Source organism: Rattus norvegicus, chromosome 8 (assembly GCF_021556685.1).
Source record: "Rattus norvegicus strain SHRSP/BbbUtx chromosome 8, alternate assembly SHRSP_T2T, whole genome shotgun sequence".
In the NCBI taxonomy this organism is placed as follows: domain Eukaryota; kingdom Metazoa; phylum Chordata; class Mammalia; order Rodentia; family Muridae; genus Rattus; species Rattus norvegicus.
In genome coordinates this window covers 117,525,556-117,549,729 of record NC_141541.1, presented here as the reverse complement: position 1 = coordinate 117,549,729, position 24,174 = coordinate 117,525,556, and the positions used below count along the sequence as shown (strand labels likewise).

Below are 24,174 nucleotides of genomic sequence, written 5' to 3'. Positions count from 1 at the left end.
AGAACCAAAAAAAAAAAAAAAAAATCAGAGATTGGTTCATCTCGTGATAATTTATCAGTTACACATGACTGCATTCAAACTGCCCTGCAAAACTTCGACGTTTAAAAAAAAAAAACCATCTACCTCATGTTTCGGGGGTGGGGGTGTGGGGGTGTGTGAGTGTTTTGGCCCTGGCTCAGCTGTTCTAATCGGTTTCAGATTTAGCTCCATCTCGGCTGCAGTTAATGCCTACATCTGCCACCAGGTGGCAGGTCACTCGGGTGTTACCCCTCTGGATGGGCTCCTTGTATGCTTGGGGAGGAAGATGAGTAAGGAAGGTCAGGCTTCTCTGTCATCAAACTAGCCGAGGATCGTCCACTTGCCTAAATGCAGTCCCCAGAGACAGGAAGTCGGCCTATCCTCTGGAGGCGTATGTTCCAAGAAGGCGGGACCACATTTGCTGCTTTGTGTTAGCGCAAGAAACATCACAGGAGCAGACCTGACTAAAGACATAAGTGGACTGGGGTGCAGTTCTGTACTGGAGGGGGTGCTTAGCGTCCTTAAGTCCAGTCACTAGCCCAGGAAGTAGAGTGTGCAGGGTATGCGGAGGTGGAAAGTAGGGAGGAAGGAGGAGTAGGCCTAGTCTGAATGGGAGGGGCTACAGGGTCTCGCTAGAGAGCTGCCCTCCTTCAAAACATGCCAGGCACATTTTTAGGGGCTCACTTGTAATCTCTGCCCTGGAGATTTGTGGATTCCTGATGCTTGCTGGACAGCTGGCCTAGCCCAATCATTGAACACCAGACCAATAAGAATGAGAGACTGGGGACTGGAGAGCTGGCTCAGTGGTTAAGAGGACTGACTGCTCTCCCAGGGGTCCTGAGTTCAAATCCCAGCAACCACATGGCGGCTCACAACCATCTGTAATGGGATCCGATGCCCTCTTTTGGTGTGTCTGAAGACAGCTACAGTGTACTCATATACATAAAATAAATAATTAAAAAACAAAGAATGAGAAACTGTCTCAAAATAAGGTAGACAGCACCTGAGTAACAACACCCGAGGCTGTCCCCCGGACTCCATACTCCATACTCAAACATGAACTCAGAAAATAAGAGGAACACTTACAAAGAGGCATGGATGCTTGCATTTTTACGACCTCTTCCAAGTTTGTCTTTTTCTTTCTCCCACTTGTAACAACTTCAGTTTGTATCGCGTGCCTATAATTCAACCCTCCACTAATGTTCATATGTGCCCTTCCGATAACCGAGACTCAACAAAGCTAGTTGTTACACAGTCACTTTAGAAAACACCCAGGGAGCTTCCTCTTTAACACGAAGGTCTTATCAAAATATTTACCTAGGACTGACAAAGTGGCTTAGAGTGTAAGGGACTTGCTGTACAGGCCTGACAACCCCAGTTCAATCCCTACAACTCACAAAAGGAGAGAATTGACTCCCCAAACTTGTCCTCTGACCTCCACGCACATACTATGGCACACACATGCCATATACACACATATTCAATAATTTGGACAGATTTACTTGAAAAAAATATAGATTTTACTTATTTTATGAATGTGAATACACTGTCATCGCTGTCTTCAGACACACCAGAAGAGGGCATCAGATCTCATTACAGATGGTTGTGAGCCACCATGTGGTTGCTGGGAATTGAACTCAGGACCTCTGGAAGAGTAGTCAGTGCCCTTAACTGCTGAGCCATCTTTCTAGTCCAGCAAAATGTAGATCTTTTCAGAAAAAGAAAAGACCAGAGGCAGATTTGAAGGAATTGTACATGTTTAAAGTATGTTTTCACGCTCTGAGTAAGTGGATAAGTTCTGTAAGTTCTTACCACCCCCACCCACCCCTACCCTCCGCCCCTCCCCCATGAGATGATGAGAAAATACAGAACACCGCCAGACAGCTCCAATTCACACACACATCTCTGCTTGTTCATCTTTATTTCTGCTGCTGGGCTTCATATTTACTTTGTCCTCAAGAAAAATAATTTTTCCTACCATGGTCAGTGTTGGGAAAATAGTTTTGTCTTGTTTGTTTCCTGAGACAGAGTCTGAGGATGTAGAAATTGGCCTCAAATTCATCAAGTGCAGGGACCTCCATGCCTCTGTGTGTGTGTGTGTGTGTGTGTGTGTGTGTGTGTGTGTGTGTGTGTGTGTGATTTTTTTTATTGTGTGTGTGTGGGAGTGCTCATGCCACAGCCTTTGTGTAAAGATCAAAGGCTAACTTGGGGGAGTTTGTCCACCACCCCCCCACCATGTGGCTCTTGGACTTTGAATGAGGTCCTCGGGTTTGGCAGTTTAAGTCCTTCACATGCCGAACCATCTTACCAGCTCCCAGCTTAAAACAAGACGTTTTCTCTGCCCAGAAACCTTTACAAAGGTAAATCGGAAAGAAAAGAGCTTTAATAAGCCTTAAGCCAAAATGTAACACAGATCACGGGTAATACACCAGGAGACTGTAAAGACACACTCACCCTTCTGTGTTGCTCTACAAGCCAACCTATTACACAGATGTGCTCGAGAGTCACAGTAATTAGCTCTTAATTGGTTCTTCCAGTAAGAGAGTTTGACAGCGCCATTTGTTTACCCTAAATTCACCTGATAATTAGGTCACCACCTGCACCAGTTAATTGGTTTTATACAATAGAAAAATAGGCTTTCTTTATGAAAGAGGTAGTTTTGCAATTGGGAGCTAAGCTTTTCCGGAAGTCAGGTTCCTAATTACGGACAGAAACTGGGAGTCGGGGACCTATTGCAGTTCATCAAATTACATATCTCTCTGTACATATGTAATGAAACATTTTACAATATAACGACATTTATATTAAAAAGACATTTAATAGAAAATAATAAATGCATATATAAGTATGTAATCGGTTTATTCATGCTGTATAACAAGATCTCGGAAATAATAAGATTTCAGAAGTCAGTCTGAATGACCTCATCAGAGAGCTACCTAGGCAACTAAATTTGAGCAGACAGAATATTTAAAGAAACATACACACACATTTTGAGACAGAAATACATGTGTGTGTGTTGTTTTTTTTTTTCTGAAGGAAAATGCTTTAAGTAAAGGAGGGAAATCTTTCCCTTGTTCTTCAGAGGGAGCTGAACTCCATTTCTGATTTGTCTTCATGCCTACCTTGAGCAGCGCCCCTCTGGGTCAGCCACGGTCATTAGTGACCATGGGAGTTAGCCTGCTTCTATTCTCCTCGGTGCAGGATTTATTAATCCAGTCCCTCATCCGTCAAGCTGTAATTAAATCTCGTGCACCAGAGACAAGTCTGGGCTGTGTGGATTCAGCAGTGAGTCAGAGGCAGACTCCTTTCATTAAGGAAATTGCACTGCATAAAAGAAAACATAACAAACAGATAAATAAATGCACTTAATAATTTATTTCCAGTCTGCCCACAGGTGCCATAGAGTGGAACAAGGACAATAAACCGGCCTGAAGGCCTGAGCTGGGTGAAGGAGTTCCCTGAAGATGAAGCCAGTTCCTGTCACAGCAAAGGAAATGGTGTTTGGTTGGAGGAAGGGAGCAGTTGTGAGGGGCATTTTGCTATGAGTAGGAACATGGAAATGTGGTCTGTGGGACCAGAGAGAATTCTGCTTTAAAACATGGGAAGGTTGAGCTTTCTCTTTTTAAAATATTTGTTTTCTTACTATTTTTACTTAAATGGCGCGTGAGTGTGTGTGTGTGTGTGTGTGTGTGTGTGTGTGTGTGTGTACGTGCAGCACCGGAGATGCCTCCAAAAAACCCAAAACAAGTGGTATTTTTGGTATTATTGTAACAAATGTTTTGCGTGCATGTATGTCTATGTACCTCCATGGAGATCAAAAGAGGGCGTCGGATCCCCTGGAACTGGAGCTGTGAGCTGTCCTATGGGCGCTGAGACTCAAACCTGGATCCTTTTTTTTTTTTAAGATTTATTTATTTAATGTATATGACCACACTGTCCTTTATACACCAGAAGAGGGCATCGGATCTCATTACAGATGGTTGTGAGCCACCATGTGGTTGCTGGGAATTGAACTCAGGACCTTTGGAAGAGCAGTCAGTGCTCTTAACCACTGAGCCATCTCTCCAGCCCAAACCTGGATCTTCTGCAAGAACAAGTGCTCTTAGCCACTTATTTACCTCTTAACAAGCCTGTTATTAAGAGCTACAGATGGGGCTGGAGAGATGGCTCAGTGGTTAAGAGCACTGACTGTTCTTCTAGAGGTCCTGAGTTCAATTCCCAGCAACCACATGGTGGCTCACAACCATCTGTAATGAAACCTGATGCCCTTTTCTGGTGTGTCTGAAGACAGCTACAATGTACTTAGATATAATAAACAAATAAATTTTAAAAAGAGAGAGAGAGCTACAGACATCTTGCCATATCCAGTAAGGACAGTATGATGCTTCTCAAGTCCAGGGGTGCCAGGAGCTGGATTGTCTACTAGTGCCTCTGCAGAGAACACTGCAGAGAAAAGCAATGTCTAAACCTGGGAGAGTGTATTTTTCCCACATTCGCCATCTCATTTACACGTGCTTGTTAATGGGCCTCAGGAAGCTACTGCAACAATCATCTTTAGTTAATACTGTGCAGTGAATATTAGAGCCTCAGAAAATGTTCTTCAGATCATCTCTCAGCTTGTCACTTGATGGCCCCTTTGTCAGATGTCCATGATTGAAATACTGGTTTAAATACAACAAGAAGTATCTGCTTAGGGCTGGAGAGACGGCTCAGTGGTTAGGAGTACTGGCTGCTTTTCCAGAGGACCTGGATTTGATTTTCAGTACTCACATAGCAAAGCAGCTCACAACTGTCTGTAACCTTAGTCAAATGTCCTCTTCTGGCTTCTGCAGGCCAGAAGATTTCATGTTTGAGGCCAATCTAAACTCCACAGTGAATTCTAGGCCAGCCTGGATCATAGGATAATATCCTCTCTCATTCAGTCACACACACACACACACACACACACACACACACCCTAAACAACTATACATTGTAAAAATAATCACATCTCCATCATGGATGGAAAGTGTCCATTGCTAAGGTGTCTGGGGTAGCAACACCTCATGTCTGGTAGGAGTTATAACGACTCTGCGTTTGAACATCTAAATCAGTCACTCAGAGAAAGAAGCCAGGGCCATCCTCCAGCTCAGCAAACAGAAAGTTCAAAGCAAAGCATTGTGGCCCACATCCTCCATCCCAGCCCTTGGGAGGCAGAGGCAAACAGATCTCTAAGTTTGAGGCCTCAACTATATATCAAGATTCAGGCTAGTCAGTCAGGGCTAGATAGTGAGAACCTGTCCCAAAATAAAACAAAGGAAAGAAAGAGGAGAAAAAAATGAAGAAAGAAAGAAGAAAATTGAGGAAAATATAGCACAAGGAGGCCTCTGGCTCCTTTTGGGGCCTGTACTGTGACCAGGAGTCCCCTCTCAGGCTGCTTAACTTTTGCTAGGTGCTGCACGTTCTAACCTCCAACTCTGTGGTAGCAAAATCAGTGGTGGGGTCTGCAGTCCTCAAAACTATTTTTAATCTGAATCAGTAGAGAGCATAGTTTTAAAAAGTGTGTCTCTGTGTGTACATATACATGTATCCATTTTGTATGTGTGTGTCTATATATGTATACAGGCATATGTCCATTGTGTATGTGTGTGTCTACATGTGTGTACATGCATATGTCCATTGTGTATGTGTGTGCGAATGCTATCTATGGTAGTGCTGGGTTCCTTGACTTATTGCCTTATAGGACAAAGGAGCACAGTTACCAAGGGTCCGGGACATAAGCTCTACCCTGTGGATGCACAGGAGGAAGAAATTTTAGAATAAGAATACAATGTAATCAACATGAATAAAATCAACATGACACTTTGACTCTTTTTTTTAAACAAATTCTCATTCTTTAGCCTAGGCTGGCCTAGAATTCACGTGCAGTACATGTAAAAGTGCCAATATGCATGAGTGCACATATGTGTGTTTGCAGAGACTGCAGTAGACATCAGGTGTCTTCTTTGATTGCCTCTTTCTACTACAAAGCTAAGAACACAAGCATAGAATCTCAGATGCTGTGCCAGCAGGGAGAGGTGGACCCTGCTGATTTAATTCAGTTCTCAAGGTAGGCATAATCGTGGAAACCAGATTCCCTACACCAGTAAATTGGAGCAACTTAATGGGCTTCGCATAAGCAATTGAACCTGTAGAAAATTAGCGTGTTACTCAATATTTTCTAAAAGGTTCTGACAAGCACACCATCAATCGGGGCTGCCCCAGATCATGTACATTTGGTCTCTGCAATGCCAGAAAGGGGTTGCTGAGCTCATCAACGCAATGAACAACACTACGGGGTGAATTTAGGTGTGAACGCTCTCAGCTGAGTGTATCTGGCTCTGGCGAGTGGGCTAACACACCTGCAGCTTGCTCCACTCAAAGCATGAGCAGGGTGGCGATCCTGCTAAACCTTTGGCCAAGCCTTTAAAATCTGAGCAAGCTGGGGAGGAGGAAGAAAAGTGAATGTGAACTTGGGCCACATAAGATGGAGTTCCATTTGCCCAGTGTGCCGATGAGGAAAATCCTTTCCTATCTGGATGCCTTCAGTTTGCTGCAGATTGCCCAAGTGAACAAGGTAAATCTCCTTGGCTGAACTCCTCCATTCAGTGCATCTCTACATAAGGTTCCTTTGGCCTTTCCTGCTCTGTCTTGGAGTCTCGGCTACCCCAGCATCACACTCAGGCAGCTTGCCTGCCTGCCTCCCAGCCTCCCTTCCTTCCCTCCTTAAACTTACCTTATTCAGACCTGTTTTCTCAGCTCTGACACATTAGTGTCTCAGGGACTCAGCTGCTTCTCTTGACCAAGAGGAGTGCCAACCTACAGAATATCAGATACCTATAGGGCTCATGGGTTATCAGATACCTATAGGGCTCATGGGTTAGCATTCCTCACTCTGAAGACCTCAAATCTGGTTAAAGGAGGCAGGAGTGGTGGCCCACACCTGTCGTTGAAGCACTTGGGAGGTGGAAGCAAGATGATCAGGAGTTTGGGTCGTTCTCAATTACATGAACTTAAAACCAGCCCACACTACCAGACACCCTATCTCAGAACGGTAACAGTGATGACAAAATTCTGTTGAATGAAAAGAACAGGGGTTGGGGATTTAGTTCAGTGGTAGGGCGCTTGCCTAGGAAGCGCAAGGCCCTGGGTTCGGTCCCCAGCTCCGAAAAAAAAAAAAAAGAAAAAAGAAAAGAACAAGCTGCCGTGTGGAGATGTACTGCTGGTTTGTGGCAACCTTGAGAGTCCATGTCAGACCTTTGGGGACTGGCCCTCCTTCCTCTGAGCCCTCACAAGGTGACTTGTGTTTGCTGGGGTAGATCCCTCCAGGCTAACTTGACCTGGAAAGCTAGGACTGTGTTTGATTAACCTGTGTAGGCCCAGCACAGAGCAAATAGAGAGCAAGGGGAGGGGGACAGTTGGTTGTTGATTTAAAGATTCTTTTCGGGGTTGGGGATTTAGCTCAGTGGTAGAGCACTTGCCTAGCAAGCGCAAGGCCCTGGGTTCGGTCCCCAGCTCCGAAAAAAAGAGAAAGAAAAAAGAAACAAAGATTCTTTTCTCTCCCATAGAGATGGAATACATTTGCCAGCACTGATGTCCTGTGGAGGTAAGGAGAGAGTCTGTCTGGGTGGGATGGAAAGAGGGGACAAGATGGGGCAGGAAGGGAAGAAGAGGCCTTCTGATTCTGGACCTGGCTGGACCTCTGCTATGTGAGGATGGTTAGTGAATAAAAGTTTCGCTCCCTGTCACTGTGGCTCTAAGGCGAGGTGACTGGGGCCAGCCTGAAGGGATTGCAACTGTGCATTGCAGGAAGTTCTGTCTGAAGAGGTGGTTCTTCTATGAAGTCGTCACCCTAGAGCTCCTCGGCACAGAGTCATGGAAGCAGTTCTTCGTTTGCCGAACACGGCAAGAACGAGCCAAGTCCCGGGCAAAGCCAGAAGATTTCACTTACAAAGAAATTCCCGTGGAAATTGGTATGGGCTTGGGTACCCCGGAAGAGAGGCCCACTTGGCTTTTCCCATTCTGTGCAGCCCTACATTCTTAGTAAGAGGAAGGGGATTGTAGTTTAACGGGATGGGGCTGCTACGCTAGTCTAGCCATGGATCTAATCTGTGATCTGCGTGAGTGGTTGCTCAACACTGTAAAACCAGCCCTATCGCTTCCCTTCCCCTATCGCTCCCTTTCCCTGAAGGCTTCATGCCCTTCCTAGAATATGGAGAGAATTTAATGGGGAAATTACTAAATAGGCTTTGGTATTTTATCTTTTTCTAAAAACTTCCTCGAAACAGTTTTCTGAAGGAGAGGTTCTTTTAAAATTTTTTACATTATTTTTAGTGTGTGTGTATATGGTGTGCGTATATGACACTGGTGTGTGTGTGTGTGTGTGTGTGTGTGTGTGTGTGTGTGTATGTGTGTCAGAAGACAACTTTGTGGAATCCGTTCTCCTGATGGGGAGAATCTTACCTTTTCTATTTGTTTTGAGACAAGGCCTCACTATATAGCCATGGATGGGGTAGAACTTGATTTGCAGACTAGGCTGGCCTCAAACTCAAGATCTGCTGCTTGCCTTCCCTGGGACTGTTACAGCTTTATACCTGGCTTTTTCTTTTCTTTGTTTCTATTCTTTGTTTCTTTGTTTCTTTCTTTGATTCTTTCTTTGTTTCTTTCTTTGTTTCTTTGTTTCCTTCTTCTTCCTTTGTTTCTTTTTTCTCTTTCTTTCTTTCTTTCTTTCTTTCTTTCTTTCTTTCTTTCTTTCTTTCTTTCTTTCTTTCTTTCTTAGGATCTCCTGTACCACAGGCCAACCTCAAACCCTTCATGTAGCAAACACCAATGACCTTGAACTTTAGATCCTTCTGCCTCCAAATGAGCACAGCTTTAAGGTTTATAGGCCTCTAAGAACAGAACAGAGCACTCTACCCGCTGAGTTACAGCCCCAGCCCCTAGTACCCATGTGGTACCATCTATAGAAACAGATTAAAGAGTAAATGTAGGGGCTGGAGAGATGGCTCAGTGGTTAAGAGCACTGACTGCTCTTCCGGAGGTCCAGAGTTCAATTCCCAGCAACCACATGGTGGCTCACAACCATCTGTAATGGGATCTAATGCCCTCTTCTGGTGTGTCTGAAGATAGCTGCAGTGTACTCGCATACATAAAATAAGTAAATTTGGGGTTGGGGATTTAGCTCAGTGGTAGAGCGCTTGCCTAGGAAGCGCAAAGCCCTGGGTTCGGTCCCCAGCTCCGAAAAAAAGAACCAAAAAAAAAAAGTAAATTTAAAAAGAAAAAAGAGGGGTTGGGGATTTAGCTCAGTGGTAGAGCGCTTGCCTAGGAAGCGCAAGGCCCTGGGTTCGGTTCCCAGCTCCGCAAAAAAAAAAAAAAAAAAAAAAAAAAAAAAAAAAAAAGAGTAAATGTATCTGAACAAATGAACAACCTGCAGCGTGTCCGGCTGCCTTTCACTTTACCCTTTCCGCAGCCGTTATCCAAGCCGTTATCCAAGGTAGAGGGGAATGGAACATACCATCTTCAGTCTGAGTCACCCCTCAACTGTCTAGTGTCCACATCTCGTTGAGGTTTCCTTGCAGGAGCTCCGAGAAATGCATATTATATCTCAGGGTGTGGCTTAACAAGAGACGGGCAAGGCAAGTCGGTTATCTGCGTGGTGACTTCCATGAACACTATTTCCACCTGGGATCTTCATAAGGTGAGTCCGGCTGGTGAGTAACAAAAGTTACCTGGACATGAATTCTGATTTCATCTTTTCGTTGCTGGTAATGAGGAGACAGACCTGGCTGTCCTAGAAGTCCCCATATAGATCATCTACCTTGGCTTCCCACGTGCTCAGGTCAAAGGTTTGCACCACTACACCTGATTTTTCCTGCTCCTTCTCCTCTTCCTCCTCCTCCTCCTTCTCTTCTTCTTTAAATTATTTTATATGTATGAATGCTTTCTGTACATATATGTATGTGTAATACATGTGTGTCTGCTGCCTGTGGAGGTCACAAGAAAGTGTCAGGTCCCTTAAAACTGTAGTTGCAGGGGCTGGGGATTTAGCTCAGTGGTAGAGCGCTTACCTAGGAAGCACAAGGCCCTGGGTTCGGTCCCCAGCTCCGAAAAAAAAAAAAAAAAAACAAAACAAAAAAAAAAAACAAAAAGAAAAAACAAAAAAACAACAACAAAAAAAACCCCAAAAACCTGTAGTTGCAAATGGTTGAAAGCTGTGGGAGCTGGGGCTGTAGGCACTGAACTCAAATCCTTTGCTAAGCCATCTCTGCAGTGCCTGTCAGTGTTTTAAAGAGTTCATCATAAAGATTGTTTACATACTAGGTCGGGTTTACCCCCAGATATTCTTTTTTAAGATATATTTTTTATTTTATTTATGTGTGTGCCTGTGTTAGTTTATATTTGGTGCTGGCTGGCAGAGGCCAGAGACTGCGAGGTGTTGTGTAGGCTAGCACCCCGGCCTCTTACTCCACTGTGTAAGAGCTTTGGGGGAAACTTGCTCTGTAGACCAGGCTGGCTTCCTATTTTGAGACTGGCCCATCTCTGCCTGCTGGGATCACAGGTGTGTACCACATCCACCAGGCCCCTTCAGGGTGGTGGTTCCAGGTTGCTGCGAATCGGACAGCTTCCCTGATCCCCCTTCACTTTGTTTATTGATGTACAAGGAGACCACTGTTTTTGTTTTTGCTTTCCACGTTAACTTTGTAGCCTGTCAATTTGCTGGAAGTTTATCAGTTGTAAGAGTTTTCCGGTGGAGTCTTGGGGTCTCTAAGTACAGGCTCATAGTGTCTGCAAATGAGGAAACACTGGCTTCTCTTTCCTATTGGCATCCCTTTTGTTTGCTCCTTTTGTTTTATTTTTCTAGCTAAAACAATACCATATTGAATGAGAGAAAGTGTGGATATACTTGTCTTGTTCCTGATTCTGCTGTAAATGCCTTGTTTTTTTTTTTTTAACCTATATTTGAGGGAGTAATGCCGGCATTACTACTCCAGGATATGATTGATTAAGGTTATTTATTGTTAATATGAGAGGACAGCAAAGACATCTAGAAGAGTCCAGAGTAGACAGAGAAAGAAGTAGACTGTGTTGTTTTTTTAAAAAGACCAGGACATGTTTTGTAGAGCAAAATATGGTGAGGTGGGAGGGGTACCTCAGGAGGCCCATGTTGAGGTGTCCCTTCCCCTGAGATACCAGACATATGATGGGGACAGTGTAGACTAGAGATTATTTTAGGGCATGGGAGGTGGAGTAGAAACAGAGAGAGAGAGAGAGAGAAGAGGAGGGGCCAGTCAGAACTCATGGCAAGGGAGGGGGAAAGAGGGGGGAAAAGGGATTAGGGAGGAAAAAAAGAGTCAGACAGAAGGGGCAGAGAGAGCAAGGGGCCAAACAGCCCCTTTTTAGCAAGCCAGACAGGTAACTGCTGGGTGGAGCCTGGAAGGAATACTAACTTTTCCCCATTTTGGTTTCATTTTAAAAAGGAGAAACTAGAAAGAGGTGATGGTGAAGTAGGTGGGGATAGGGTCATTGAGATCTTTAGCTACCTTCTGCTGACTTTGGGGTGCCGTGTCTCTGTGAAACCTAAGATGGGGATGGGGATGTTGGTCCAATCTTAGAGTCAGCTGTTTGCTGTCCGGGATCTCAGACCATCTGTGCATAGGAAGGAGCAGAAATGTGTGTGTGTGTGTGTGTGTGTGTGTGTGTGTGTGTGTGTGTGTGTGTATTACAGGTAGAGAAAAAGTTAAGTATGTTTGGGAGAGAAAAATTTTCTTGGGTGTACATTTGAAACTCGTAGGTCTTGGTGGTTGGGATGAGGAGAGTTCTAATCCCAGTGAACAGGAGAGGAATTCCACCCTCTGGGGTAGGTGACAGGGAAGAACTTGGGCTATTGATTGGCAAGTGTACTTATTTAGATGGGAGGTAGGTCTGAATGGAGTTCCTAGGGCTTATAAGTTTACAAAAGAGATAAATCTGTTAACAGCATGAACATTCTTTAAGAGTTTAGGGAAGACCAAAACCTTTCGTGGAGCAGAAGGAGCAAGAAGGGTTTTTTCCTTCTATCTGGAAGACTGAATATATAAACAGCACAATGAGAAACATTTTAAGGTTACATTTAAAAGACAATTAAAAGAAACTTGAAAATTTGACCTTGTGAATAGGATAGTTGATTATATAGTTTAGTATGAGAAACACCTGAAGCCTACAGTTCGGCGTGATCGAGGAGGCATGGGATTGTGGCAACACCAGAGTCAGGGCAGCTGGTTAAAGGTGGAGTAAGGTTACTTGACGGGGTCACTGTAGAAGCTGTAAGTGAGTTAGTTCCAGGGGTTACACAGCCAGCAATCTTTAAAGCAGCCAGGTTGGGTGACATTAAGGAATTGGTAGGCCGAGGTCAGAGTCTGAAGCAGAAGGCAAAGTGACAGGTTAATGTTATTTATGAGGGGGATGTCAAGAAAGTAATGATCTTGGAGGAGGAGTGTAAGAATGTCCTGGGGTGAGTGAAATGTGTCTAGGCCCCTAAGGGCCACAGTTATAGCTACCTTGTCAGCTGGTTTATTTCCCTTGGAGACCATAGAGTCATCCATCTAGTGGGACCTGAAGTGGACAGTTCCATAGTGATTCCGGCAGACGCACAACCTAGGCAGTCTTGTGGCTGAGCCCATATCAGTCCGAGATCTTGAGGGCAGGAGGTTCATTTTCAGGATTTGGGAGTCTCTATCTACCATAATAAGGGTGAACATTTAACATTAAATTTAGCAGATTTCTGACAAGATTGAGAGCCAGTATCAAGTATATCTGAGTTAGACAGTCTGTGTTTAACTATTTGTTCTAGAATGTATCCAGTAAATAGAGTACATTGTAACATAACAACTGTAGCAAAAACAAGGCTAAAGATATCTTTTGGCAGATGGGAACTGGTTTCAAAAGTTCCTGAGGAATAATGACTTTTGTCTAACTGTCAGAAATCCCATAATCCAGCTTGATCTCCCTCCTGGATATTTGGGGAGTCTTTAACATTTACCACATAATAAAGATTGGCTACACGTTTGTGTGTTAATGTGCTTTCTGTTGCTGTGTTAGAAGGCCATGACCAAAAGTAACTTTGATGAAAGGACTCACGGGTCACAGTCCATCAGAGGAGGCTAAGGCAGAAACTGAAGCAGAGGCCATGGAGGGTTGGTCACTCGTTATGGCTCGCTTCCCATGGCTTGCTCAGTTAGCTTTTTTAGACCATCTAGGACCACCAGCATGGCAGAGGCACTGACTACAGTGGGCTGAGTCCTCCCACATTGATTAGGGAAATACTCTACAGATGTGCTTAGACGCAATCTGCTAGCATGTATGCGGGGATGATGCCCTCCCTAGTTCACCACCTGTGGTAGTCGGGAGAGCTAGCCCAGAGGGCACGGGAGAAGGAGAGCTGGCCCTGCTTTCTCACTGGCTGTGGCACTAGAAGAATGGGCCCCCACTCCTTGACTGGGCAGCACAGTGGATCTATGCTCTCTTGGGGAGAGGGGTGTGGAGTAATTGACATAGGTGTTCTGCACATGATTCTTTCTCTGATAGTGTCTACCAGGGTTTGGGGTACCTCACCCCAGAAGCTAAACAGAACAGGGTGTGACTTGCACTGAGCATAGTTCCCCTGGGACCTTCACGGGCTGTGTGTGTGTGAGGGAAGGAAACACAGCTAGTGCTGTGGCAGGGTGGTTTGATACAGCACCAGCACACCTGTGTAGGGAAAGCATCCCCCCCCCCCCGTTCTCTATGGTTTTGTGAGTGCTAGGGGCCCATAGGATGCCCTGGGAGAGGGATGGCGGGGACCCTAGTACCATTGGGCACAAAAAACAGAACTGGCCATGCCTGTAGTTCTTGAGGACATTATTCATGGCTTGTCCCCAATGTGCACACCCTGTTGGTTGATGCAAGAGCTTTTTCTCTTGAGTACTGACTTGTGAGACAGCCAGCTGCTGAGCCATTGTAGGAGAGAACAGGGTGAATGCTGGATACCTCCAAGTGTTTCTTGATTATCCTCCATTCTCACCACTATTTTAGAACGTAAAAGAGTCCAATGGAGTGAACATTAATCCATCCTTGAGGTTGGTTGGTTCTATTCGTCTGGGAGAAGGTCTTACCCTGTAGTCCTAGCTGGTCTGGAACTATGTAGACCAGGCTAGCCTCCAACTAAACAGATCTGCCTGCCTCTGCCTCCTGGGTACTGGGACTAAAGGGGGGTGGCCCAGCACACTGAGCGAAGGGGTTTTTATTTGTTAGATAGGGTCTCAGTGTTTATAAACATTGTCTCCTACAGCAAGCTGAGAAATGTAGCATAAAGAACAGAGTGATCATGGGGTTGGGGTTTTTTTGAGGGGGTGGGAGGAGGCTGTTTAGGGCAATATCAGGCTGTCCTAGAGCTGACTGTGCAGTCCAGACTGGCCTCCGACTCATGGGAACCCCCTACCTCTGCCTCCTAAGTGCTAGGCAGAATGCATTGGTGCATCTTCACAGCTGACGGAGGGAGCGGGGACTGGAACGTGACCTCAACCTGGTGAGACGGAGTCATGTGCTACATGGTAATGAGGACTTCAACAGCCTGATTCTCCGAGGAGTCAAAGTGGGAGTCACATTTTGGTGAAAGATTGACTCAAAGGAGAGATTACATTTATTTATTTTTTTATTTTTTATTTTTTTGGTTCTTTTTTTCGGAGCTGGGGACTGAACCCAGGGCCTTGTGCTTCCTAGGTAAGCGCTCTACCACTGAGCTAAATCCCCAGCCCCGAGAGATTACATTTAGAGGGAAGGAGAGGTTGTTAATAATTTTCATGCAAGTGGAGCTAGGGCTTAGAAATGGCTATATTGGGGCTGGGGATTTAGCTCAGTGGTAGAGCGCTTACCTAGGAAGCACAAGGCCCTGGGTTCGGCCCCCAGCTCCAAAAAAAAGAACCAAAAAAAAAAAAAAAAAGAAATGGCTATATTAATTGTTGCCTCTAATATTTTTACTAAATCTAATTATGCCTTTGGCTTTTTTCATCGCTGCTGCTGTTGCTGCTGGGGAGAGCAGTATATGTGTATATGTGATTTTTTTTAAGGACTTATTTATTTTATTTGCTCTATCTGCATGCCCATAGAGGACATCAGATCTCATTACAGATGGTTGGTTGTGAGCCACCATGTGGTTACTGGGACTTGAACTCAGGACCTCTGGAAGAGCAGTCAGTGCTCTTAACCGCTGAGCCATCTCTCCAGCCCCTTGGGTTTTTTTTTTTTTTTTTTTTTTTTTTGGAGCTGGGGACTGAACCCAGGGCCTTGCACTTGCTAGGCAAGTGCTCTACCACTGAGCTAAATCCCCAACCCCCCCCTTTTTTTTTAAGCTAAAAAAAAGCCTGGAAGAGAACCAGTTTTTCTCATTTGCAGTGTATAAGAACTGATGATACAGTAACCAGTTTTGGACTTGACTCATTGTTGACTAGGTTTGTTTCATGTGTTATAAAACTTAATACTGCCCAGTGGTATCAAGAAGTGGTGGCCCAGGCCTTTAACTCCAGCACTCAGGTGGCAGAGGCAGGCAAGTTTGAAGCCAGCCTGGTTTACATCGTGAGCTCCAGGAGAGCTAGGGCTATAGAGTAGTGACCCTGGCTCAAAAACAAACAAACAAAAATACTAGTCCCGGGGTTGGGGATTTAGCTAGCAAGCACAAGGCCCTGGCTTCGGTCCCCAGCTCCGAATAAAAGAAAAAAAAATACTAGTCCCACTACAAGTGATAGGGACCTGATTGCCCCGAGAGTACAGGGACACTGATTGTCCTTCATATGTGTTTGTGGGAGTTGGTTCTCCCCTTCCATGTGGTTCCTGGGGATTGAACTCCTGTCATCAGGTTTAGTGGCAAGTGCCCTTCCCTGCTGAGCTATCTTAGCAGCCATGATCTTTCTGGTCTGTGTAGTGAATGCCTGCTTGCCTTCTGAGCACAGTGCATGTGTCCTGTTTTCATGTTCACTCCTTCCCCAAACAATCTAGATGTTTGTTTTTCTTATTTTTCAATATATTTATTTCTATGTACATAGGTATTCTGCCTACATGTATGGCCATGTGAAGGTGTCAGACCCCCTGGAACTAGAATTCCAGTCAGTTGTGAGCTGCCATGTGTGTTCTGGGAATTGAACCCAGGTTCTTTGGTTAAGAACAGCCGGTGGGGGGTTGGGGATTTAGCTCTGGGGGGGGGGGAGAACAGCCGGTGGTCTTAACTGCTGAGCTATCTCTCTAGCCCTGTGTTTTCCTTTTTTGAGATAGCCTTGTCATGTAGTCCCTACTGGCTTGCAACTTGACATTGTACACCAGACTGGCTTGCTCAAGCTTCTAGTACCTTCCTGCCTCTGCCTCCCTGTGCTGGGATTTTAGGCATGTGCTACCATGTCCAGTGAGGGATGTTTAGAACATTTATATCTTTCCTCTCAAGTAAGATAAGAAGGGGTTCCAGTCTGGATGAGGCTTCCAAAGAAAGCCAGTGAGTGGAAGCAGTTGGAGGCGCTCAGACAGGATGATGCTCTTGTTCCTCAGGGTGCTGTGACCTGGGTAAGCCCAGTACAGCCCAGCTACATCAAGATCTTGGCTACCCTCCCTGAGATGCACATTGCGGTCACTGTAGACATAGAATCAACTATCAAACTGTGGGACTGCCACAACAGGGAAGCCCTGGCCACTAACAGCATGCTCTCTTCCTGTCAATCACTGAAAGCCGTCTTCACAAAGGATGGCCCTGTTGTCTTGGTAAGTGACCCCCACATCTAGAGTAGTCACAGAGAACAAAGCACTTGCCAATTTGAGGTCCTATTACTGTCAAATCTCAACTTGCCATTTTGGAGTCTCTGTAAATCCTAAGAGCCCATCACAATATACCATAACAAATATGGCCATCCCTTAACCTTTGACTTACTTCGTGTACATTTCCTTAAGCCATTCTCTCTCTCTCTCTCTCTCTCTCTCTCTCTCTCTCTCTCTCTCTCTCTCTCTTTAAAGCTTTATTTATTTATTATATATCAGTACACTGTAGCTGTCTTTAAACCCACCAGAAGGGGACACCAGATCCCATTACAGATGGTTGTGAGTCACCATGTGGTTGCTGGGAATTGAACTCAGGACCTCTGGAAGAGCAGTCAGTGCTCTTAACCACTGAGCCATCTCTCCAGCCCAAGCCATTCTCTTAAAAATATCATTTTAAAATTGTTTCCTGGGATCTGGGGGAAAAAGTGGGATGTGGCTACATGTGTCTGTAACCCCAGTGTTGTTGGGGATGGAAACACAAGGGTCACTGGGACTAGATGACTGCTAGCCAAGCCAGCCTAGCTCCAGGTTCAATAAGAGACTCTCTCAGGAGATCAGGAGAAGAGTGACCTAACAAGACGCCTGGCATCCTTCTCTGGTTTCCATGTATGCCCAGGTATGCAGTCTACAGACACATTCATAAATATACATATAACACATGTGCACGCATGTGCGCACACACAAATTTTTCTAAGTGACTTTACATCTTCTTGTCTCTGAAATGTTTATTATTGCTGAATAATTTGAGTAATTTCTCAATAGAGAGAAAAATGTGAATTTTATCAGATATTGGAGTAAAAAGGATAATGAGTCCTAGGGAAGAGTGTTTGGGGGTTTGGAAAATCTCTACACATCCCCTACCTCGTGTCTCATGATACAGTCCTGGCCGGCCTAGAACTCACTGTTTAGACTAGGGTGGACTAACTCACAGAAATCAGCCCACCTCTGCCTTCCAAGTGTTGGAATTAAAGATATATGCGACCCTGCCCTACAAAAATTCCTTTTAAAAAAGTCCTGCAGGGCATGGTGGTGCATGTCAGAGAGGTGGGTGAATACCTTGAGCTTGAGACCAGCCTGGTCTAAAGAGTGAGTTCCAGGCTAGCCAGGGCTATACAGAGAAGTCCTGTCTCAAAAAACCCAAGAGGAAAAAATTATTTTGTGTGTGGCTATTCTGCCTGCATGTGTGTCTACATCTCATGTGCATGCGTGGTGGCTAGAAAAGGCCACTGGAACCCCTGGAGATTGAACCACCCCACTCTGCACTTTTCCCACTAAGTCATCCCCCTCCCTCCCCAGGTCTAGGAAGTCTTATTCCATGGGATCAGCCCAGACACTCTGTGAGGTGGTCTGGTGAGAGCTTTGGATCTCTCGTTACTGGACTTGAAGAGATACACAGTGGTGTATCTCAGAGCAGATAACACTGCTTCCTGCCTCCCTCCATACTTACCGTCTTCTCACTGACCGGGTGCCTGTGCTGTGATTTCAGGCAGGTGATACCTCGGGTAACCTCTTAATCTTTAGGATTCCCGACTTGCACCTCATTTCCAGAGTCCATGTATTCCAATACGGTATTAACGAACTCTACTGCTCTCCTCAGAAGAAATGGGTCTTTCTGAGTAAGAAACACTCACAAATCTTGCCAAAGGTAGGTCTGTTCAAGCAACTCCAGGGTGAAGGTGGGAGATGGTGGGAAGGCCTAGCCCCTCAGGGAGGTCCAGGCAGACCACTCCTGCTCTCCTATCATAAGGAAAGCCATTCCTACAGTCAGGAAATAATAATGTTCTCGGAAGCAGTCACATGACCAGTCACAATGGCAAACATCTATTAGTGACCTGTCCTCGAAATGTGGCTCAGCCAAAGGATGAAGGCAGGTGGAATAACAGTCCTGGAAACCTTTGCTGGCCCTGAACTCACAGCAGTCTTCTATCCCTGGATGACACGCCCACCAGTGATGGATTTCAGACAAGTGCTTGATCGATACCCAGTGCTTTTTTTTTTAATTATTTTATTTTTTAAGTACACTGTAGCCATCTTCAGACACACCAGAAGAGGGCATCAGATCTCATTACAGATGGTTGTGAGCCACCATGTGGTTGCTGGGATTTGAACTCAGGACCTCTGGGAGAGCAGTCAGTGCTCTTAACCACTGAGCCATCTCTCCAGCCCTACCCAATGCTTTTTATACTGCGTTCTCTTTTAACTGCCAGCTCTCTGGTGCCGGGTTAATAGGTATCATGAGAGAGATCATTTGCTCAGAGGCCAAGTACTCCTCGGGGCCCAAGCATATTTATTGGTTTTATACATCGATATACTTTCAAATTCCAAAATAGCCTGGGTTACAGTAAGACAGTCTCAATGCCTCATTAAAAAAAACCAAAAAACGAAGTCCAAAACAGCCCTGGATTAATCCTCTGAACAGGGAAAACCTACTTAACCAAGCTCAGCCCAATGAGTCCATTGAGGAAGGATGGCGGAGGCGCCCTTTGATCTGGGTCCGGGACTCCATTCTGTCTCTGAATATGGTGGGGAAGGGGCAGGAAGACAGTGAGTTATTCCAACCCTGAGTGGGAGCAATGACTGCTCCACCCTGTCCTGGGTGAAGAACAGGTGAGGCCGCTCCTGGGTTCCTTTCGAAAGCCCTTTGTTCAGAGTGCGCATGTGCTGGGCTGCGGGGCTACTCTTCACTGTTTCCACCGGCCGCTGCTTTCTGCAGGTGTTTTTCATGAGCAGCCTACTGAGGACATCAGAATTCTCCGCCCCCGCATCTACCATTCTCTCGTTTCCATTATGCCAAAGAGCCTTCTGGACCCCACGAAGGGAAGACCGGATAACCCTGATGTCCATAAAAGGCTCCAAAAAAATCACAACATTTGTCACGTTTGATATCAAGCTGGAAAAGGAAGAGATCGGGAACAAAATAAGGGTTAAAGGTAAAAAGCTTAGAGAAATTCTCAAGCCGGGCAGGATGGCACATCCCCCAAGTCAGGACACTATGTCGGGAAAGCTTCGTAGAGAGGGCGCTGTCTCACAAACCAGAAAGATGGAGCTGACAGGATGGTTTAGCATGTGCACATGCGCACATACACTGACAAAAGGACAAGCATGAGCGTCCACACCTTTAATCCCAGCATTCAGGAGGAGAGACAGGCAGATCTCTCTGGGTTCCAGGTCAGCCTGACCTGTCCAGTGAGTATCAGGTTAGCCAGGAATACAGAGTGAATACCTTGTCTGAAAAACAAAACCCCAAATGACAAGCAATAAAAGAACTATATTGGGGCTGGGGATTTAGCTCAGTGGTAGAGCGCTTACCTAGGAAGCGCAAGGCCCTGGGTTCGGTCCCCAGCTCCGAAAAAAAAAAAAAAAAAAAAAAGAACTATATTATGGGGTAGCAAAATGGCTCAGAGCAGTGGTTTTCTACCTATGGGTTGTGACCCCTATGACAACCTGTACCTTCAAAAATACTTAAATCACCATTCATAACAGTATCGATGAAGTCACTTTATGGCTGGGGAGACTCCCCCACACCACATGGGAACTGTATTCATGTTCAATAGGAAGGTTGGGAGGCACTGGCTTAGAGGATAGAGAGGCTTAACTACCAAGCCTGTCAGCCTAGTTCAATTCTTGGGGCACCACATGATGGAGGAGAGAACCAAATCACTCTAGTTGTCCCCTGACCCCCACATGTGTGCTTGTGGCATGAATCCCTACACAAACACAATAGTGTAAAAACAAGTCTTTTTTTTTTTTTTTTGGTTCTTTTTTTCGGAGCTGGGGACCGAACCCAGGGCCTTGCGCTTCCTAGGTAAGCGCTCTACCACTGAGCTAAATCCCCAGCCCCAAAACAAGTCTTAAACCCTGATTTCTCCTGCGTCTTCCACAAGGGCTCATAGTAAGATGTCACTGCTTTGTGTTTTCAGTCTTCCAAGACAGGGTTTCTCGGGATAGCCATGGCTAACCTGGAGCTTGCTCTGTAGACCAGGCTGGCCTCAAACTTGGAGATCCGCTGGACTCTGCTGGGATTGTGGACCTCCATACGATGCTCATTTTTGCAGAGGGAGCAGGAGGCTCCTTGGCCAGATGTGAACCTGTGTCTGTTTGATGGTCGTTACACAAGACGACTATGGCTTTCTTGGGCAGACATGTTTCCATTACTGTCACATGTTAGGGACTGGGTTCTGCTGTCCTTTCCCAGCAGGGTTGTCTTCCCAATGTTTGAGCTGTTGACTGTCCACACCGTCCCTATGTCAGAGCCTGCCTTTCCACGGCCTAGGACATGGACTGGTCAGACTGAGGGACTGTTTTCCTTGGCTCTGTCAGACTGGCGTGTCTGGGAAGTAGGGCTGTGCTCTTCACTAAGCAGTAAGGATTTTGTTCTTGCTTAAGTGACTGAGAAGTTGCCTGTGTATTCTGTGTTTATTTGGAATAGAATATGCCATAGCGAACTTCTCGTTGAAAAAGTTCGAGGACACCCTGGAGTGGATGGGAGTCAGTGATAAGAACGTGATTGTTTGTTCAACTGGGTCCTCACTCTTGATCTACAGCATCACGGGTCTCCACCTGCAGACATTTCCTTACGGCCCAGGAGAGATCCTGAGACTGTCGGTGGTATGTTTGGAATGTGTTTTGTTTTGTTTTTTGTTTTGTTTTAACATGTGTGCACATGTGCATTTGCACATGTGGGAGCACTTGCAGAGGCCAGAGGACTACTTCCTGGAGTTAGCCCCTCCCTGGTTCAGAGCACCAGGCTAGCCCAGCAAGTGCCTTTACCTGATGGGCCACCTCCAAGGCCCTCCCCCTGTCTTTTGATCTGACATTGACTCCAGCCTATTCACACTTGAGTGTTCTTTGAAGGACCCCCTTCATGTCATCGTCACATTTATCGATGGCTCTTTGGAGTTGTTTGCGTGGGAAGAAAGAAGCCCACTGCTCAGGAGGTGTTACCGGCTGTATAACAAGAGACATATGCTGCATCGACGGTAAGCTCTGCCGCTTGACTTCAACTGGGCCTTAATTTCAAAACATTTCTGGGGCTGGAGAGATGGCTCATTGGTTAAGAGCACTGACTGCTCTTCCAGAGGTCCTGAGTTCAAATCCCAGTGGTTACATGGTGGCTCACAACCATCTGTAATGAGATCTGATGCCCTCTTCTGGTGTATCTGAAGACAGCAACAGTATATTCACATACATGAAAAATAAATAAATAAATAAATATTAAAAAAAAAAAACCAAACATTTCTGGGGCCGGAGAGATGGCTCAGCAGTGCAGAACACTGGTTGAGCTTCCAGAGGACTTGGGTTCAATCCCTAGCAAACACACGGCAGCTCACAACAGTCTGTTTTTTTTTGTTTGTTTGTTTGTTTTTGTTTTTGTTTTTTTTCGGAGCTGGGGACCGAACCCAGGGCCTTGCGCTTGCTAGGCAACCTCTACCACTGAGCTAAATCCCCAACCACTCACAACCGTCTGTAATTCCAGTTCCAGGGAGTCCGACTGATACCTTCGCACCAATGCATTTAGAGTAAAGTTAGACATATTTAAAAAGTTCTATGTAAAAATGCATTTTTAAGAGAGAAATGAACTTTCTATTAAAAGATATGACTGAATTTATGCTCTCCGGTTTCACACAGCACAGACCTTGTGCTGAGTGTGTGTCATATTTAAGAAGTCAAGGCAGGAGGATCCAGAAGTTCAAGGCCACCTTCTGCTAGTTAGGAAGTTTGGCAGCCAGACTGGGTTAATTGCAAAACCAGCACGAACAAAGCAAGCTAGGAGCTGGCTAAGCATAACACGTACCTTTAATCCCAGCACTTGGGAGGCAGAGTCGAATGGCTCTCTTGTCAGTTTGAGGTCAGCCTGAGCTATATAGTGAGTCCCAGGGCAGCCTGGGCTATAGAGAGAGATTACGTATTAGGAATGAGGGGAGAGAGGGAAAAGAAAGAATTGCTAGTTCTTGGGATCTAAGCACATACAGTTATGTCGACAATCGCAGGCCCACAGTAGAAGTGTGTGTGGGAGGGGAACTGCGTCCTCATATCTTGTCTTTATTGGTGGGGTGGGTTCTCCTGAGTGTGGAGGTTAAGTGAGCTCTTATCACCTCTATTTGGCTAAATCTCCTTTGAGTTTTACTTGCCTCCATCCAAGTTATTTTCAGTGATCATGGTGTGGTGACACAGGCCCCAAACCCTGCACCCAGGTTGCCGCAGCAAGTGTTGCTTGCCCTTTAGCAGGACACCCTGACCCATCGCCCCCTCCAGAAAAAAAAAGAAAGAAAAAGAAAAATGAGCCCCCTCCCCCCACCTCCCTTGCGGGATTTCTCAGTGTAGCCCCAGCTATCTTAGAATCAGGCTGGCCTGGAACTCGGGGATCACCTGTCTCTGCCTCCAGAGTGTTGGGACCCAGAATCCCTTTTCAACAAGGGTCAACAGCATATGCCAATTTGCCAAAATAATTTATATTATATGTATGACTTCAAGATGTTTCTCCCTCTGAACATAGTGGCACACAGATATAATTCCAGCAATCAGGAAACTAAGGCAGAAGAATTACCTCAAGTTGGAGGCTAGCCTATGCTACATTCAAATTCAATGCTAATCTGGGCTCTACAATGAAACCTTGTTTCATTCCCCCCCCCCAACTCTGTGGGGTTTCCCTTTGTTCTCTTGATTGTTGGTTTTGTTGTTGTTTGGGTGGTTGGTTTTGCTGTTGTTTGTTTGTTTCTTCCACTACACTGTGGAGAGACATTTTAGTGTGATTCAGTCCTATTTGTCAATTTGTGCTTTGGTGGCTGGCACTTGGGAGTTCCCAGCTGAGAACTGGCCTAGCCCTGTAGCTTTTCCTATGGATTCTCTTGGTCATTTTCCAGTCTCCGATTTAGTCTTGCCTTCCACGTGTTACGAGTTGATTATTGAATTATTATTCAGTAGTGGGAGTTATAAGAATGGGGTGGATTTTGGAATCTTCCGGACACCATTTATTAGAGAGTCTAGTCCCTGTCCTTTAAAAAATGTCAACAAACCATGAAAGTGTAGGTTCTTAAGAACTGGGAAGGACAAGGACGTTGGTGTAGAGGACACTGGCTACCATGAGTTCCAGTTCCGGTGCGTTGTTGCAGAAACCACAGATGCATGGTCTTCTGGCCAAGTATCTGTGGTTCATATGGTTGGTACATTTATTGTGGCCCCAGGAGTTGCTGTTGCCTATAAGTTTGGCATGGCTGAACCAAGAAAGAAGGCTTATGCAGATTTCTACAGGAATTATGATCCCATGAAAGATTTTGAAGAGATAAGGAAGGCTGGTGTCTTTCAGAGTGCGAAGTGATTTCAGAA

General features: G+C 45.5%; 1 protein-coding gene and 1 pseudogene across 1 annotated transcript; both read left to right on the top strand.

The window, feature by feature from the left end:
* The first annotated feature begins 6,497 nt into the window (after nucleotides 1-6,497).
* Fbxw12 (F-box and WD repeat domain containing 12) lies at nucleotides 6,498-21,831 on the top strand. The gene is made up of 9 exons (XM_087564112.1): nucleotides 6,498-6,613; nucleotides 7,605-7,642; nucleotides 7,846-8,009; nucleotides 9,615-9,733; nucleotides 16,585-16,794; nucleotides 18,335-18,493; nucleotides 19,562-19,778; nucleotides 21,278-21,456; nucleotides 21,703-21,831. Exons 1-9 carry the CDS (start codon nucleotides 6,524-6,526, stop codon nucleotides 21,829-21,831), a joined length of 1,305 nt encoding a protein of 434 aa, XP_087420238.1. The 5' UTR covers nucleotides 6,498-6,523.
* A 2,123-nt stretch (nucleotides 21,832-23,954) lies between these two features.
* Nucleotides 23,955-24,174, top strand: LOC148004356 (cytochrome c oxidase subunit 6C-2 pseudogene; annotated as a pseudogene).